Genomic DNA, 19586 nt, shown 5'->3' with positions numbered 1-19586 from the left:
GACTTACAGGTTTGCCTTAAATCTCTGATCTTACAAATATTGAAATTATTTCTTAAAAGTGTCAAGTTTGGACAAAATTATACTTATTCATGGAAATGACTCTCTTCAATATACGTACTACCATAACTGTTTTCCCTTCAAAACCACAAGGAGTTTATCTGTCTTGAGGTACCACACTTTTTCCTGCTTACAATAAAGTTTTTGGATTAAATCAACTTTAAATATGAATAAAGTTTTAAGTCAGAACATGATGAAATGATGAATTTAAAATAAAAATATTAGGTCCAAATTGATTGCTGGTTGGTAAGAGTTGAAAAGAAAAGATTTAAAGTACATGTATTTATCAATAGCTTTACATGTAATTGACAAAACCTCAAGCAAAGGATAATCACTAGTATAGCTATTCTTCATTTCAAAATCATAGCAAAGCCTTCAATATGGAGCAAACAAATGCTCACATCTCTCTACATTTTCAAGATGACCCTTTGCACTGATTTGAATAGAATTCTTTACTATATTTTGATAATGCTACATCTATTCACAGAAGTACATTCAAGATACAAGTGTATAATACTATAATTATACTATACATTAATTGACTGATTGTTGCAGGAAGCTAGAGTGCCCAGAGAGAACCACTATCTTCAGCAGGAAAAGTGACTATCCTAGTAAATTATGATTAGAGTCAACATGGTCAAATGCACCTACCATATGACGGGTTCGAAGTCAAAACCTCAAAATCAGTGTTGACAGGCTAATGATTGCTGAAGATGAACTTTATAGACCACTTGGCTAGTGAGGCCCCTTCATGCTATACAGATTTCACTTCTGTGGCACTGATTAAAGTATTAAACATATATCAAAAATATCAAAACAAATAAATTATGTTTATTATCACATAATATTTACATGTTAACAAAGCAAAAGATAATATTATACACATTTCTATCATTTTGCTGAAAATAAACCTATTTAACAAGTAAAGTCTATTAAAATCAATATATCCATGTATCACATTTTTACTGCCAGAGAAATAGATGGCTTATTTCAGAATTAGAAACATAAAGTCCAAGATTTGACACAAAAATAGTTCCCTTACACCTAGTCTATGTTTGTGTGAAAATAAAACTGCAGCTAAAGGAATGATACATCTAACAAAACAATCACACTTATATAATCTAACACAATTTTTTGCATTATCCAAGGGATCAGTCTTAAAAAAATGAAAGATATATAGTTTAAAATATAGATGATTGATTGATTTGTGTTCAACGCCACTGTTGGCTATTTCGTGCAGCTGTTATTATTGATTGAGGAAGCTGGAGTGCCCAGAGGGAAACAGCAACCTTTGGTAGAGTAACTGAATGACAGAGATGATTGATTGATTGATTCGTGTTTAAAGCCACTTTCAGCATTGTTGGCTATTCCGTGCACCGATATTATTGATGGAGGAAGTCTGATGGCAAGAGGGAAACAGCCACCTCGGTGGGGTAACTGAATAACAGATATGATATATTGATAGCATTAAGTTCATTGTCCAAAAAAGTCATATATGTCTAGTTTTAAAATGCTAAGCTAACTTTAAAATTATTTTCCCCATTCTACTATACATTTCAATGAACATATCTGAATTCAGTAAGAATGTAATGTCAAAGTATATAGAAGATACAAAGTCATGGACAAAACGTTAATGTATGGTCAATTAACAAAATAAATAATCTGGTTCTGAAAATGCCCAAATAATTACAGACGCAAATCCATGGAAATCAACTCAATTCAAATTATTTTGGTTGAGCTTATTTCTAGATTTTCTTTGTCAATAAGGGAAAAACGGATTGTGCAATAGAAAAAAAAATCACCTAAACAGAGACAGTACCTTGCATTGCATATCGTAATCAAAGAGCATGGAACACGTCCAGGTGAGGACATCTCCGGTTAGTTTAAACAAATAACATGCATATGGAACAGTAACATAATCACTTATTACATGATAGAGACAAACACACTGGTTAAAGTTAATGGCCTGTTTTCAGCAATAAAAATGGAGTCACAATCAAATTAGACATACATGTAAGTGGTCGATTTATTTCATAAACTAACTAATGCAACCTCAATTATTCGTGGCAAACAACTGACTGCTCTTTAATTGCAAGACTGGTTTGCATATTACCTGAAAAAATCAGAAGAAAACTTAAATTCAATTGGGATCCAATAATGCCATGGCATCATAATTGCTTTCCAGGCATAACACTAATAACATGGGACTTGCACAATATTTTTTTATAGATAAAATCACACATTAAACCAGTTATCTTTTTTTCAAACACACATCCCTAAAGTCATAAAATTAATCAACTCTCCAATGTCAATGTAGGAGGTAAAGTGTCTGAAATTCAAACTTACATAACCTTTTCAAAGATCAGAATAATCAATAACAATTCAATCTATGTTTGATGTCAACACTGGTGAAACTTTGATGTGCATATCTGATACTGCTGTAATAATGACAATTTATTGTCTAATGGACAGATATTTTGTGTAACAGAATCATGACTTTGGTTCCTCAAATGATCCATGTGAAATGTCTGTCATCCTTGGGTATTTGATTTTTTTCTTATCAAGTTCTTCTTGTGACCACAATAAAAGTTTGACAAGATTTGCCAACTTCGGAGTAGAATCCATTTCCAATATGGCTGCATTTAACTCACTTGCCACCTGCCAAGAGAAATTGAAAACATTTTTCATCTGAACTATAAAATCAATATTTACATGGATTTTTGTTTAAATTTGCAAGTCTATCCTTGTTTAAGTGCAGTGTAAAAGAACTGCAGTTTGTTGGTTTAAGAAGAGTGCTCCTTTGAAAACTCCTTTGTTTTTGAGTAATTTTTATTCATAAATGTAACAAAAACAATGTTGTGTAAGTTTTAAAGACAAAAGCTTATATTTTATGTCTGTTTTCTCTGTCAGATTTGTTTGTTAAAAACATCCTGAAAATGTATAGTAGTATAAAAAAAGATTCCCTTGTATTATAAATCCTAAAACAAACTATGGTTAATGTTGAGATTGGTAAGTAGTGAATACTATTTTGTATCAAAACATAGGGTCTGATAATTCCCTAGCTGTATAATATAAGCTCCATAAGATGTTTGAGAATCATAAGCATATCACTGAATTTATCACATTTTCCTGCAGTATTTTGCCTTCATACTTTTGAGGTCATTACCTAATAAACCTACATTTTGGTTTCATAATCTACTTTGCCTAATACATTGAACTAACTACCTTTTGTCTTTGTGATGGATGTAACAGTTCACCAAAGGGAGATGACTCTGGATTTTCAAATGCTAATAAAGCTAATGTTCTTTCTAATTCAGACAATATTTCAGGGTTTTCATCTCCTCTCTCTGCCAGATGTGTCTGTGCATAATCTAAAGCTGACTCTATATTCTTCTCTCTTATGAGCTCTATTAAATGTTGTTGCTAAAATGAACAAAAATAATCAAAATAGGATTAAATAAAATTCTTTTCGAATTTCCTTTATATAATGTGGATTCATTTAATTTTCATAGGTGTCAATTTTTTTCGTGGTTAGAGAGAAAAAATTTCCAGTTCGAGCTATAGATGTTAAATTTGTGGTTTCAGCATTTGGCCCTATCAAATTAATTTTAAAATTGTATTTCATCAAGTATTTAAATATGTGGTTTCCCCATACATTTTTGCAATTTTTTTTCTTCAAAAATTGGAGCCACTAGACGTTAAGCAACCAACAATCAATCAATCAATCAAAAATTGGTATCCCACGATTATTAATAAATCCACAGTAATATGTAAATAAGACAATATATAATTGACAATGAGACAATCATCCACCAAAGATTTAAACAACTACAGATCACTGTATAGCCTTCAACAATGATCAAAACCCAGACTATAAGTTATAGGTTTATATGTACCAACTACTGTAACAATAAGTTACAATGCCAATTTTTACTCCATCAAACTTCCCCCCTTTGTTTGTCACCTTATACTAGAGGGTTTTTATTTATCAATTACAATATTTTTGTGAGTATTTTATTATTTCTGTGGTATTTTTGTGCTTTTGTGTATGCCCAAAAATACCAAAAATGTATTCTAAAAAGGGGCTTTAATTTGACTGTTAATGACATCTTTCCACTAAATCCATTGGAAGTTGGATGTGTACTGATTGATATCTGAGTCTTATATATATGATTTTCTTATTAGTTGTTATTGGCTTTGAGTTAGCTTTCAGTAACTGTGAGAACTCTAAGATCTGTATTTTGTGTCTTTTGTGCTTTTGTTAGCTGTTTTTGTACTTTGTATCAATCTGATGAGTTAAGCCCTTTTAACTGATTTTTATAGTTTGTTTTATGTTGTGCTGTTACACCACTGTCTCAGGTTAGGAGAGGGTTGGCACATCCACAAACATGTCTAACCCAGCCAGATTCTGAATGTGCTTGTCCAAAGTCAGGAGCCTGTAATTCAGTGTTTGTCGTTTGTTGCTGTATATCATATTGGTTTTTATAGCTTGCTGAGTCTCTGGTGAAGAGTTGTCTCATTGGCAATGATACCACATCTTCTAATTTTTACATCGGATGTGACCTTGAGAGGTCATACTGGTGTTATGTTGCCGCAGAAATTTCCTTGCCGTTTGACTGAACGTATTTCATATAATTACGCAGATATTATCAAGTGCAAAATAACATTCCTTATCGCTTGTTATATATTAATTTCATTAATAAATATTCATGAAAATAATTTTTAAGAACATACATAAATGTATGAAAAAGTTTTGTGGTGAGAAATATATATATCAATAACAAATCATGGATACCGAAAATTTGTGTTAACGCATGCGGCAGAATATCTCTAGGACGTTTTGCAACAAAAGCAGGAAAATATGAATGCCTACTTAAATCCAATCTATTAGAAAAATGAATTATTTCAGAAGAGTGTCCACCATGCACTTGCACTGCACTATCATTAGAATAGTAGAATAGAATGATATATAAATGGATGAAAATTTGCCTGTAGAGTTATTAAGATGATCTGCTATATATATATAACTGGTATACAAATATTCATATAATATATAACAACAAACCAGAGTATACTGATAACAAATGATTATATCACTTCAATACAATAAATATTACGGTGAGGTTGAATTCCCTGTCATTTATTCATTATCCACACAGGAACTTGTCTAAAAATATATCTATGTACCTTAACCTTACTTTCAGGTATAGAGATGAGATTTTTTTTCTGAGACAAGTGCTTGTGACCATCCACCAGAACTTGCGGTCATCCGATGTTCAGTACTTCAGTACTTTGATTATATTAGCTATCAAATGCATTTTCTCCAATTTGACTCAAATTTTAATATCAGATTTATAACATACTTAAACCTATATCAAAATTACATTTAGGTAATGCCAAAAAAATAAAACATCACCACATCTGCTCAAAATAAAGATTCTTCTATAATGATTTTTCAAAATGACTCATTATATAAGATTAACTGGTACCATGCAATAAAGTTGATGTAAAATTATGGAAAAGAAGAGACATTGATTAAATATACACATTAGACAAGTCAGTTTGAATATTGGCCAAAAACAGTAAATTTCAAATAAAAAGCGCTTTTACTCCTGCTCTGCATCTTGGCAGTTGATGATTGGTATTGAACTAAAAGCTACAGTGTTTATATCTAACAGTAACAAAAAGACTGGTAAAGATGACTATCATTCTTGAACTTTTAAAGATGAACTTAATATCAATATTTGTCTACTGTAATCAATAATCACAAGTTTTTTTCATAATTGTCATTAAATCAACTGTTATTTAAAACAAGCATTCTGAGAGTATTGCATGGCAAAACATAGTCCCCTACTGGTTAAAAATTCATTGTATTTGAACAAAATGCTAACTTGATTTATAACTTGTCATGGTGTAAACTAAATAACAAATACCAAGTCAATATCTTCAAAGCATGACGAAAAAAAGTGTTGAAAACTGATTATTCGAGTGAATTTTCTATGCCCAAGGACCATAACTCTGCACAAAATCATCAAACCGGAACAAAATTCGAATTTGATCTGTAACTTGTCATGATAAAACTATGTACCAATAATCAAATCAATATCTTCAAGCATGACGAAAAAAAAGTGTGGAAAATTGATTATTTGATTGAATTTTCTAAGTCCAAGGACCATAACTCTGCACAAAATCATCAAACTGGAACAAAATTCAAACATGATCTGTAACTTATCATGATAAAACTATATACCAATTATCATGATTATCAAATCAATATCTTCAAGCATGACGAAAAAAAGTGTTGAAAACTGATTATTCGAGTGAATTTTCTATGCCCAAGGACCATAACTCTGCACAAAATCATCAAAATGGAACAAAATTCGAATTTGATCTGTAACTTGTCATGATAAAACTATATACCAATAATCAAATCAATATCTTCAAGCATGACAAAAATAAAGTGTGGGAAAACTGATTATTTGAGTGAATTTTCTAAGTCCAAGGACCATTACTTTGCACAAAATCATCAGACACGAACAAAATTCGAACTTGATCTGTAACTTGTTATGATGAAACAATACACCAAATATCAAATCAATATCTTCAAGCATGAAGAAGAAAAGTGTGGAAAACTGATTTGCCGGACTGACGGACGGACAGACAGACAGATGAACGGAGTGCAAACTATATAGTTGAGAATTTTACCCCTGAGTTCCTCACATAGTTTTAACATAGTTACTACAAATAAACACTAAAATAACAATGACAAATATCCATATTGTTTGACTCTTTCAATGTCTTACAGTGGCCAGAGATGGGATCATCAAACCTTTCGGCTATTTGCAGTGTTCTCCCCAGGCCGTTATGACGCTGTGGTCCTGCAGCGCCTTCAAAATATTTTCGTTGATCCCGCAGCGCCTTAATTGGCCGCTATCCCTTAATACTTGATCCCGCAGCGTGTTTATTTTCACATTTTAATTATAAATGTTGGTTAAAATAGTCAAGTTGCTGATTACCGCTGAGAGGTCGGTCAATGTTGCCCAATAACTGATAACTAGCAAAAGTCTCTGATTTACCTGTTCCAGCCTTATCAGACTATGTAATCATATTATAGCGTAAACGAACATCAAGAAGATAGATATTTTTAGTAGAGAATAAAAGTTTTTAAAAAGTTCAGTGCAAAAATTGAAGAAATAGATCGCAAATACATTGTATTTACGCATCGTCTGTGTGCGATACTTGGCCATTTAAGTAACAATTTTTTCATTGGTCGAGAAGAAGGATCTATTTAAACACGACTAATGAACATGACGAATACTCGTGATAAATTTGAATACACATTACTAAAGAAAGTTACGATGAAATTTATGAATGAGAGTATTTGTACATCAAAAAAGTAAAATAAACTTTTATTAAAGATAACGAGGAGTGATTTATTTTATTAGAAAGTGAAAAATTGTTGCTTGCAAGTAAAATTCGTCGGTCAACTGTCACGTTTTAGATATAAAATAATTTTTCGTTAATTCGTCCATCGGCATCGGAAAATACATGTATATGAACGGAATCGCTGCAGCATTCGCATTTGTATAATGTCACTAGTAAAGGAATTTCACTGGTTTTAACTTTGACGAATTTGTCAATTTTCGTTTATACCTAACGTTACCTGACAAAGAAACGTTTTGACAATTATACACACAGAAGCGTAATGTCAAACTATGGAAAGTGGTCAGCTGGTGCATTACATTTTTTTTTGTTTTAAAAAAGTTGTATTCCAAGTGTTCTTAGCAAAGAAAAAATAGGTTAAGCGAAAGGCAGATGATGTTTTCAAACCTAAAGAGTATAAAGACTGAGGAACAGGCTGTCCAACAAAATTACAAACTGTCTTGTTACTATATCTCTAGAAGGAACAGAGAGTAAAGAAATAAATATTTTGAAGCTGTTCAGAAATATAGGGCCCAGAAGAACATGAGGATTTTTCTTGAACTATATATACATTTTGACTTAATTGACTGTGATATAAATGCTTTTTGTGTTTAAAATGAATTTATTTCATATATATATTCTTATTCTTTATCATGTTTATTAATACTGTGCATTATTGCATGTAATGATTTATGACCGATTGCTTCAGGTCACAATAGTTCCCTCTGAAATAGAGTTACGCGCCCTTGAAATTTTGTGCCTTAAAAAATTTCTGGGGAGAACACTGATTTGCATTTAGCATTTAAAAAAACCTATCAGATGCTTTAAATCAGATTTAAATGTGCATCTGAATGCAGATTTACTACTGTATGCAGTATAAATGTGCAGGGATGGAAAATTTCCATTGACCTATATGCCAAACCTCACTCAAATCTTTTTCCCAGATCTTGTTTATTCCACTGTAAATATTTTTGATTGTTAAAAATCAATGGATGCCACTTGTTATATTTGTCTTTCATGTATTTTTATCTGCAGTATACTCATTAATTACATTATTATACAATTACCTGCAAATGAAAATATAGATATCTGTCATTATCTAATAATTCTGGATGGATATTATTAACTAATGAAATTGCATCTTCAATTTTGCCATTTTGTATTGCATCCCTGATTTTGATTCGTTCATCCATCTGGTCAAGATCTGCTGTTGGCTGTACTCCTGATTCCATTCGGAACTTCTCAGCAGCTTCTTTGAAACCCTCTGGAAATAGAAAAAAAAAAAAAAATGTCTTTCAATAAAAGTGTCATGTTTTGAATCATTTTGATAACTACAAGGTTTAGTATTATAGGCATTCTATTTCCCATTTCAGTGATTGTTTTTTTGTTTGTTACAAAATTCAAATATATGTATATGTATTTCATATACCTATATGCCTTTTTAGACAATACTACTTATATTAAAAGATAATACAGGTGTACATGTATAACAACCAATCAAATATCTGTAAGAATTCTCCTAATTTACATAGCCATTCAAACTCTGATGAGTACTGTAAATTCAGAAATTATTGTGAGGTTTTTATTAATGCGAATAATGCGATTGGGTGAGTATCGCAATAATATGAACACGCATTCTTAATTTCGATACATATATTTGTATGCAGATTTTCTTGAAATCGCAATAATTAATCTCGCATATTTGTCCATTCTTCACAAATCGCAAAAATAAATGCACGCAATAATTTCTGAATTTACAGTATTTGGTGAGCAACAGATCTAATCATCTACATTTATAAATTATAAAATGCCCCAAAAATGAAATTGCTTTAAAGGTCATATTCACTGAAACATGATGGATTCAAATTAACTAAAAGATTCTGTGTGAATTTATTCTATCCCAAATCATCCTTTCAAGCAGACCTGTAGATCATTCGATCTTTCGTGATCTTAGATACTTATTTCAAGTTCTACATAACAAGATACATCTTTCTATGTACATTTTATTATACCACTGATCAAAATCAAAGGGGGGAGATTGAGATCTCCAAAAAAGTGAATACCTGCCATAATTTCCTGGGCCTGCACTTAGTAAGTCAGTTGTTGCCTCTAGTTATTTCTGAATATTTTTTTGTTCTTTAGATAATTTGGTGTCAATAGCAGATCTTTTACAGTCTCTGTCTAATTTATTTACAACTTTTCAGACTTAGGGCCAATTGAATCTTGACATATTGGGTATAGATTTGTCTTTTGTTGAAAACCATATGTTGAGCTCTAATTGTCTTTTGGCATTTTTTGTGTTATTAATTTTTTTCTGTGTTATTTGTTGTGCACACCGACATACATGTATCAATTGTTAATCTTTGCTTCTACAGATAAATGACTATAACAATTACTTCATACTAACAGTGATCCCTTATTATTAAAAAAAATTATTATTTAACAATACTTTGAGGAAATACCTGTGACTAAATAATTCATTATAAGTTTATTCATGTCTCCTCTTGTTACTTGAACTCCCTGGAGGCGTTCTAACCATTCATCTTTGGGAATTTCTTCCAGTTTTTCTGCTGCCGCACCGAAATTCATCTTGCGGGTAACATACCTGTAGGAAATTAAATATATTTTCTATTATTAATGAAAAGAAATGTACTTTAATGCAGTTTTTAATAGACTAGTCTATCAGCGTGAATGGTTTTGACAATCTACATGTAAATGTGTAAAAAAGTCTTATGAAGAGTTCTTTCACAAAAGTACAAAGTGCAGCATAAATAAAACTCAAAATGCCTGATTCAAATTAATTCTGAAAATTGGTGTTAACAATGTTGTACCATTCTAACTTATGCTTTGTTTTAAGATATACTTTATTTTGCATACTATGCTTTCAACTTTTATATGTCATCTATGGTATCTTACCATGCACTGTGTTTAAAATTGTGTTGTTTTCAGGATTTTTGTATGTGTATAAAGATAAGATGTGGTATGATTGCAAATGAGACAACTCTCCACAAAAGACCAAATGACACAGAAATTAACAACTATAGGTCACCATATGGCCTTCAACAATGAGCAAAGCCCAAAGCAAAATAATGAACAAAAAACAAATATTTTACACAGCAACAAACAACAACCACTGAATTACAGGTTCATATAAATTTCGTTATTCAGTCGATTTGAAAAGCTTACTAGAGCTTGTGTTTATGTAGTTTATTGAATATCGACTTAAATAAAACTTTGATTTGATATGATTTGGTTTGTGTGTCTTGTATATTATTTTAAAATATCTTTATCATTTGGACATAAGAAAGGCCCTTGTTTCAGAGTAGATTTATGGCAAAATGACTTTTTTTAAGTAATATTCCTTTTCAAAACAATTAATGCATATATCATATGATAAGTACAAAATGACAAAGTATGAACAAAATCGACTGTGGCCATAACAACTATGACCGAACTGGTTGTGTGGCCAAGACACCTTAATAACTTCATTAACTTTAATTAAGTATTTGTCTTGTCTTGGTCCTAAATATTTTAGCGCTCTTTCTTATTTTGAATAGTGCATGATTTGAATGATTTTGGGAGCTTTCGTCAAAATAATTCACAAAAACACTAAAGGAACCTGGTTACGTTTTTATTCTAAAACAGTAAAAAACTTATTTTCTTAATGTTTATATTCAAAACAAAACCTTTAGAAGGGTGTGAACGGTCTCAGGGTGCAAACTTTTGGGGTGTGAACGTGAATGGTGGGCAAATGTGATTTTGGGCGAACTGACTCAGATTCTCTCGAAAGAATGTTTTCTTATCAAATTAAGCCCCTCTTATTTTCTGCGTTACAATTGGATAAAGCAGAGCAAGACAAGAACCATAGTATATATATAAATTTCTACATGCAAATTGTCAATGTTTGATTTAAATAGGTATTCTCTGGTAAATAAATAAAGTGTGTTTTTTCATATGGTCTTTGTCATACTCATAAATTCATGTGCAAAATTATCAGTAGAACTGAAAAATGGCTTGACCTATAGAGTCTACTGAATGTTCATGTGTTTTTTTTTGGGGGGGAAAAACAACAACTGTAAAATGAAATTTACAAAGGGAGAGATAACAAATCAAAATATAAAGAAGTCACCAGTTCATGCTCATTGTTTTGAAGTAACCGGAAGTTTACCACAGAACCGGAAATAAACAAGTATTAGTCTGTTGAACCGGTTTTGACGTGACATTCAGGACAAACACTTCACGTCTGGATACAATCCATGAATAAGACAACTAGATTGTAATATTTTGGACTGGAATGCATTAGAAAACTAGGAGTTTTACTTCGTAATTCTTCGCAGTGCTCCGTGACAACGCCTCGGAAAAAACAAGATGGCGCATATTTGTACATAAATTCTGATTGAACTGTCAGATGTGATGTTGACCTGGAAATTTACAATGATGGAGACAAGTTAATTATATTTTAATTTGAGCCAAAATGGCAGAAAGGTAATAATTTCAAGACAAAAAAATAGAGAGAGAAAATAGAAACAAGTAAAAAGATGAAAATCATTTTTATTGATCAAGCACCTGCTCTGCAGCTGCAACTAGTTTTAATTGCATTCCAGAAGATGATACATGTATCTTCAAATTGATTTTTTATTACACAAATATAGACAAGTGATCCTTTTCTTTTGTCAACACACTGTGTAACACACTAATTAATATGAGGTGATTACCTATTGACTGTCACAGTGTCAGTTGAACTGGTGCTGAACCTTTTCAGTTAATTAAGAAATAGCTGCATCTTTATACATATACATATGGGTTGGTGGTCAAGTGGTTAAGACCGATGGCTACAGTGCTGAAGGTCTTGGATTTGATCCTGACTCGTGGCGCTGGAAATTTCAGTACATTAGAAGGGTTACTTTCACCCTCCCATACACATCTCTGGTATCCAGACTGGAGTTTAAACTAGAATGGGTACTATGGGGCCTCGGTTTTTCAAAGTGGCCCCCAACTTTGAACAGGAGATCAATTTTCAGATATATCTTCGGTTTGTCTTTTCCCGCTGTCTGTTGCTCAGTGGTTCTCTCCGAGTACTTCATCTTAGGCTTCCTCCACCATATTAACAGTAAATCCCCCCCCCCCCCCCATGAAGTTGCACCAATAATATGTTTAATTTTACTTCTTTTGGATGCTATTACTTGACTGAGTACCAGGATGTCCTACCTCGAAAAATTATATAATCCTGATTCAAAAGTCATTCATATGAAGAAAGTCTATTTGAAAAGTAGACTAAATTTTTTTTTTTGCACTTTATTACATTAGGGGATTAAAAATGGAAACTTTATTCCTCTTCTGTTCATTCTATTGTCTGGAAAGATCAAGGAGCTCTCCATCATAGTTTATCAAAGCTTGTTTAAATTTGTGGAGATGTTGAATGTGAAGAAAGATTCATGACTGAACATTTATAAAGCGAACTATTTAAGATTCCTGTGGGATACAATGTATATATATATATTGGTCAGTGGAAAGTAACCCAACAACTAAAAAAGAAAAGGACAACTTTAAGCTGTATATAGATATATGTATGTGCTGTGCTTTAAATATTAGGTGGATACTTTTAACCATGATAACTGAAATTTTTTATTTATAAAGCTCAAATGCCCGGTAAAAAAAGCGCAAATGTCCTGTAGAAAAAGCCCAAATGTCCTTAAAAAATGCATAAATGTCAATTTAAAAAAGCACGTACAAATGTCCTATCAAAAAGTGCAAACGTCCCGCGCATCCAATATATGCCGAAGATGTTAATAGGGTAATTAGGAAGGCCCTCTAACATGTCTAAATTATCATACTTTGCCTGATTGGCAGTTTTATTACTGGAAATTAAAGCATTGCAAAACAAAAGTCAATGTGAAATGATGTTGAAAAATACTGATCTCAATGAAATGGCTGACATTATTTCTTAAAATTTTTTTGATGACCAAGTTTCAGTTTAGGTAATGTCCAACAAATATGACTGTTTCCAGGCCTTTGGTCCAAGGTGAAGGGATGGTTGTGCGCTTACAAACCTGTTTAACCGAATCTAACTTCTCTATGTGTCTGTCCATAGCCAGGAGCCTAAAGTTAGGAGGTTTCTGTTGGATGCCATCATTGTTTTTTTTTTAATTTAATTATATCAAGGTGGTAAATTTTATTTTCTGAATTGTTTTACATTTTTATGCCCTCGCCGTAGCAGAGGGGGCATTAAGATTTACCCTTGTCTGTCTGTACGTCCGTCCGTCCGTACGTCCCAAAGTTGGTTTCCGTTCTCTAACATTAGTTTGCCTCCAACAAATGTTATGAAACTTATATACAATGCTTATTACCACATAATACAGATCAAGTTTGAAATTGGGTGGCGTCACTTTTACCGTTCTTGAGTTATGTCCCTTTATAAACGTAAAAATTTCTAAATTTTTCGTTTCTGTTCTCTAACTTTAGTTTGCCTCAACCAAATGATATGAAGCTTATACACAATGCTTATTAACACAAAACTCAGATCAAGTACAAATGTGGGTAGCGTCACTTTTACCTTTCTGCAGTTATGTCCCTTTATATCTTTATATGATATGCAAGTGGGGGCATCATCTGTGCCCCATGGACACATTCCACATTTATTTTATCTAGAGGCCTTTTAAACATGTACTCATGAAGCCTACATTTTGTACTTTACTGTATTGGTTTTTGCAAATTTATGAAGGTCATATGATGACCTACATGTGTATAGTTGTTTCATAATTTATTCTTGTCTTTTAGTCTTTTGTGGGTACAATGTAGTTATCTCATTAGCTTTTAATTTTATACTACATCTCCTTATTTCTATGCATGCCATGCCATTACCTAACAATGTAAGTTGTATGATACATCAAGTAAGGGGGCATATTAATTTCCAGTATGTGAGTCTGTTTCTTCATTTCATATCAGGATAAAGGTAATTTTTTCCCCATAAAGAAGTAGTCACATGAATTTGAAACTTAGTACACAAGTACATGTTACATTATTTGATGGTCATTATGAATTAAAAAAATAATATGTTGAATTGGGATTTTGACCCAGATTTCACAGTTTGGATCATGCAAAAGTTTTGGTTTAAAGGTAGGTTAAAGTTTTGGTTCAAGATACTGTAGTTTACTATGAAGTTACTGTCTCATCAAATAAGACTTTTAACCCAGGTTTATTGTTCACAGATAAATGAAATGTAATAGTGAAAGCAGGGTTTTGGTGTCCTATGGACATGTATACTTGTTAATATATTTGATATGTATTTATGTCTGGCATTAGACAAAGTTGAAAAAGCCAGATTTAGACATGCTGACCCTGGCGGTGTCAACAATGTATTAGTTTATGATTAAGTCAATTTATAGGGAACCACAAGTTCTAGGTCCATGATATTTTGTATGCAGTTCAACTGTTGTATTGGCATTGGCACATCTCATTTCATTGAAGATTATTTGGCTCTGCGCTCCTTAGTCATGGTCTATTGACTGAGATTTTTCTTCGTTTAAATGTATTAGTTCATGATTAGGTCAGTTTAAGTAAACCATTTGTGGTACATGTAGGTCAGGGAAATTTGGGGTCAGGGTCTATCGTCTGAATGTTCCTTTTAATTTCAACATTTGCATTTTACTATCAAACTTACAAAAAGTAAAACATATGTATTCCCTGTCAACAGGGAAATGAATGCTTCTTTTTATAATTTTATTGGGGTGTAAAAGTGTTGACCGAAGCACATTTTGTATGAAGCATGGAAGTGCTTCATTCTAAAAATGTGTGCACGATGAACACTCTTACACCCTAATTAAATTACAAAAAGTTATAATTACAGTTTTATGCTAATAAGACCATGAAAAAAGTTTTATCAAGTTTTTCTTTTATTTACCTGTGCATTTTTAGCTCACCTGGCCCGAAGGGCCAAGTGAGCTTTTCTCATCACTTGGCGTCCGTCGTCGGCGTCGTCCGTCGTCGTTAGCTTTTTACAAAAATCTTCTCCTCTGAAACCACTGGGCCAAATTTAACCAAACTTGGCCACAATCATCATTAGGGTATCTAGTTTAAAAAATGTGTCTGATGACCCCACCAACTAACCAAGATGGCTGCCATGGCTAAAAATAGAACATAGGGGTAAAATGTAGATTTTGGCTTATATGTCTGAAACCAAAGCATTTAGAGTAAATCTGACATAGGGTAAAACTGATTATCAGGTCAAGATCTATCTGCCCTGAAATTTTCAGACAAATCTGACAACCTGTTGTTGGGTTGCTGCCCCTGAATTGGTAATTTTAAGGAAATTTTGCAGTTTTTGGTTATTATCTTGAATATTATTATAGATAGAGATAAACTGTAAACAGCAATAATGTTCAGCAAAGTAAGATCTACAAATAAGTTGTCATGACCAAAATTGTCAGTCGACCCCTTTAGGAGTTATTGCCCTTAATAGTCAATTTTTAACAATTTTTTGTAAATTTTTGTAATCTTTTACAAAAATCTTCTTCTCTGAAATTACTGAGACAAATTTAACCATACTTGGCCATAATCATTATTAGTGTATCTAGTTTAAAAAATATGTCCGATGACCCCGCCTTTCAACCATCATGGCCGACTTGGTTAAAAATAGAACATAGGGGTAAAATGCAGTTTTTATACGACCGCAAAAAAATTTTTGTGGTCGTATATTGGTATGACGTTGGCGTCGTCGTCGTCGTCGTCCGGCGTCGTCCGAAGACACATTGGTTTTTAGCACTCTAACTTTAGTTTAAGTGAATGGATCCTTATGAAATTTTACCACAAGGTTCAATACCACAAAAGGAAGGTTGGGATTGATTTTGGGGGTTATGGTAATAACAGTAAAGGAATTAGGGGCCAAAAAGGGGCCAAAAATAAGCATTTTTGTAACTTCCAGACATAACTTGTGTCTTAGTGTATGGATCTCTCTGACATTGTACCACAAGGTTCCATATCACTAAAGGAATGCTGGGATTGATTTTGGGGGTAATTGCCTCCAAATTTTAGGAATTAGGGGCCAAAAAAGGGGCAAAAAAACAAGCATTTTTCTAGTTTCATGACAATAACTTGTGTGTAAGTGTATGGATCTTTCTGAAATTGTACTACAAGGTTCCATATCACAAAGGGAAAGCTGGGTTTGAGTTTGGGGGTAATTGCCCTAAACATTTAGGAATTTGGGGCCAAAAAGGGTTAAAAAAACACATTTTTTTCTAGTTTCCAGACAATAACTTGTGTTCAAGTGTATGGATCTCTCTGAAATTGTACTGCAAGGTACCATACCACAAAGGGAAGGCTGGGATTGAGTTTGGGGGTGATGAATCATAATGGGGGTTCAAAAAATTTTGGGGGGGGATTTATTTTTTTTTCCTTTTTTTTATTTTTTTCCTTTTTTGTTTCTTTTAAAATTTTCCATTTTAAGTTGGTTATTTCTGATTTATATTTAAAATCAAATAATAATGATATGGTAGGAGATACACACCAAACAGGATGTGTAAATTATTATATAATAAGTATTGTGCAATAGCAAGAAATTTTCAATTGCACAGTATTGCACAATAGTTAGAAATCTTCAATTGCACAGTATTGCGCAATAGCAAGAAATCTTCAATTGCACAGTATTGCGCAATAGCAAGAAATATCCAATAGCACAATATTGCGCAATAGCAAGAAATTGTCAATTGTACAGTATTGCGCAATAGCAAGAAATATTTAATAGCACAGGATTGTGCAAAAGAAGATACTTCCTATAAATTGCTTATTTCTTGACCAATTTCAATGGGGTTTTATTCTTGATTTCATGGGGTTCTTTAATATGCTGAATCTAACCGTGTATTTAGTTTTTGGATTTTGGGCCCCGTTTTTAAATTGGTCCACATTGAGGTCCAAAGGGTCCAAAATTAAACTTTGTTTGATTTCATCAAAAATTGAATTATTGGGGTTCTTTGATATGCCGAATCTAACTGTGTATTTAGATTCTTAATTTTGGTTCCGTTTTCAAATTGGTCTACATTAAGGTCCAAAGGGTCCAAAATTAAACTTAGTTTGATTTTAACAAAAATTGAATTCTTAGGGTTCTTTGATATGCTGAATCTAAACATGTATTTAGATTTTTGATTATGGGCCCAGTTTTCAAGTTGGTCCAAATCGGGGTCCAAAATTAAACTTTGTTTGATTTCAACAAAAATTGAATATATGGGGTTCTTTGATATGCTGAATCTAACCATGTATTTAGATTTTTGATTTTTGGGCCCCGTTATCAACTTTGTCCACATTGAGGTCAAAAGGGTTCAAAATTAAACTTTGTTTGATTTCATCAAAAATTGAATTATTGGGGTTCTTTGATATGCCGAATCTAATCGTGTATTTAGATTCTTAATTTTTGGTTCCGTTTTCAAATTGGTCTCCATTAAGGTCCAAAGGGTCCAAAATTAAACTTAGTTTGATTTTAACAAAAATTGAATTCTTAGGGTTCTTTGATATGCTGAATCTAAACATGTATTTAGATTTTTGATTATGGGCCCAGTTTTCAAGTTGGTCCAAATCGGGGTCCAAAATTAAACTTTGTTTGATTTCAACAAAAATTGAATATATGGGGTTCTTTGATATGCTGAATCTAACCATGTATTTAGATTTTTGATTTTTGGGCCCCGTTATCAACTTTGTCCACATTGAGGTCAAAAGGGTCCAAAATTAAACTTTGTTTGATTTCATCAAAAATTGAATTCTTGGGGTTCTTTGATATGCTGAATCTAACCATGTATTTAGATTTTGGATATTGGACCATAATAGGTGAATGTCCAATTTAAAATTTTTAAGTTCTTAGACCACATTCAATCTGTGTTAGAAACCTATGCTGTGTCAAATATTTAATCACAATCCAAATCCAAAGCTGTATCAAGCTTGAATGTTGTGTCCATACTTCCCCCAACTGTTCAGGGTTCGACCTCTGCGGTCGTATCAAGCTGCGCCCTGCGGAGCATTTTATTGGTTTATATCTCTGAAACTAAAGCATTAAGAGCAAACCTGACAGGTGGCAAAAATGTTCATCAGATTTAGATTTATCTGCCCTGAAATTTTCAGACGAATACGACAACCCGTTGTTGGGTTGCTGCCCCTGAGTTAGTAATTTTACAAAAATTTTGCATTTTTTTGTTATTATCTTAGATATCATTATAATATCTAATACTATTAATTATGATTTTATCCTTATTTTACATGATTTCCAAAGCATCAGTAAATACAGGTGAGCGACACAGGCTCTTGAGAGCCTCTAGTTTAATGGAAGCACGTGTCATCATGAATGTAACATTTCATTTTGATATGAAGATTATTTTTGAATGACGTGCGATTGTTGTTAGCCAATCAAACTAACGGATTCTCGTGAAACACACATGTAATGCAATTATATATAGTTGTGGAAATATTGGCATTAAAAAGAGGGTGGTCTTTAATTTAAATCATGTCCTACTTTACTGCTTTTTTTTCCCAATAGTCCATCACATTTGTATGTGCAGATTATGAAAAATGTTTCTCAATATTAATAAATGGAAATAACTTGAACCATGCAGTATGTAAAATGTTTATGTATTCATTGTGTCTCACAGTCTGGAAATGTTTTAACATGGTTTAACAGAACAGAGACAGTTTGATTTAAAGAAATACAGAACATGGTATGATGTATTTTGATGCAATACATTTCATGAATTTAAAATAAATTGTACAGACATACATACAATGTTTAATGGGCAATTCACTTAAGACAGGTGGCTAAAATTGATACTGATCTGTAATGCTGATGGTTGGAGTATTGTCCATTATTTGTAGGCATTTTAAATTTATTTACCGCTCTGCACCTGTTTCTAACTACATGTATCTGCAACCAAAATAAAACATTATACATTTTTGTTCAATAAGTCTCATTATTATTTGTAAGATAACAAAAAAACAGGAAAGAATATCGTAACATTTCTTCCTGTTTTCTTAGCTTTACAAAATGCATTTTCTTAACAAAAAGATTAACAATTTTTTTCAATTTTTTTTTTAATTTAAAACAATTATTCTTATTGTTATTTTGGGGAAGATGG

At 32.3% G+C, this 19586-nt stretch overlaps 1 protein-coding gene and 1 long non-coding RNA gene across 2 annotated transcripts in view; one reads left to right on the top strand and one right to left on the bottom strand.

Moving 5' to 3' along the window:
• Positions 1-873: 873 nt before the first annotated feature.
• Positions 874-11958, bottom strand: LOC127704299 (glucose-induced degradation protein 8 homolog). Its single transcript, XM_052208308.1, has 5 exons — positions 11609-11958; positions 9942-10084; positions 8547-8743; positions 3283-3480; positions 874-2715 (listed from the first exon to the last, which is right to left on the bottom strand). The coding sequence occupies exons 1-5, from the start codon at positions 11620-11622 to the stop codon at positions 2548-2550; spliced, it is 720 nt and encodes a 239-aa protein (XP_052064268.1). The 5' UTR covers positions 11623-11958; the 3' UTR covers positions 874-2547.
• Positions 11959-15387: 3429 nt separating this feature from the next.
• Positions 15388-19586, top strand: part of LOC127704311 (uncharacterized) — a 121949-nt gene continuing 117750 nt past the window's right edge. Inside the window, exon 1 of the long non-coding RNA XR_007983213.1 lies at positions 15388-16611. This is a non-coding gene — a long non-coding RNA (uncharacterized LOC127704311). The remainder of the gene's footprint in view (positions 16612-19586) is intronic.

The sequence above is a fragment of the Mytilus californianus genome, unplaced genomic scaffold (assembly GCF_021869535.1).
Source record: "Mytilus californianus isolate M0D057914Y unplaced genomic scaffold, xbMytCali1.0.p SCAF_6, whole genome shotgun sequence".
NCBI classification, from domain to species: domain Eukaryota; kingdom Metazoa; phylum Mollusca; class Bivalvia; order Mytilida; family Mytilidae; genus Mytilus; species Mytilus californianus.
The sequence above is the reverse complement of the archived record's forward strand: the minus strand, read 5'-3'. Positions and strand labels throughout refer to the sequence as shown.

What these genes read in the sequence shown, in the direction of transcription:
- LOC127704299 (XM_052208308.1), bottom strand. An exon ending in ATCTATATTTTCATTTGCAG is followed by an intron (nt 3,481 to 8,546) that starts GTAATTGTATAA and finishes TGTTCATTTTAG; the next exon opens with CAACAACATTTAATAGAGCT. An exon ending in ATCCATCACAAAGACAAAAG is followed by an intron (nt 2,716 to 3,282) that starts GTAGTTAGTTCA and finishes TTCTCTTGGCAG; the next exon opens with GTGGCAAGTGAGTTAAATGC.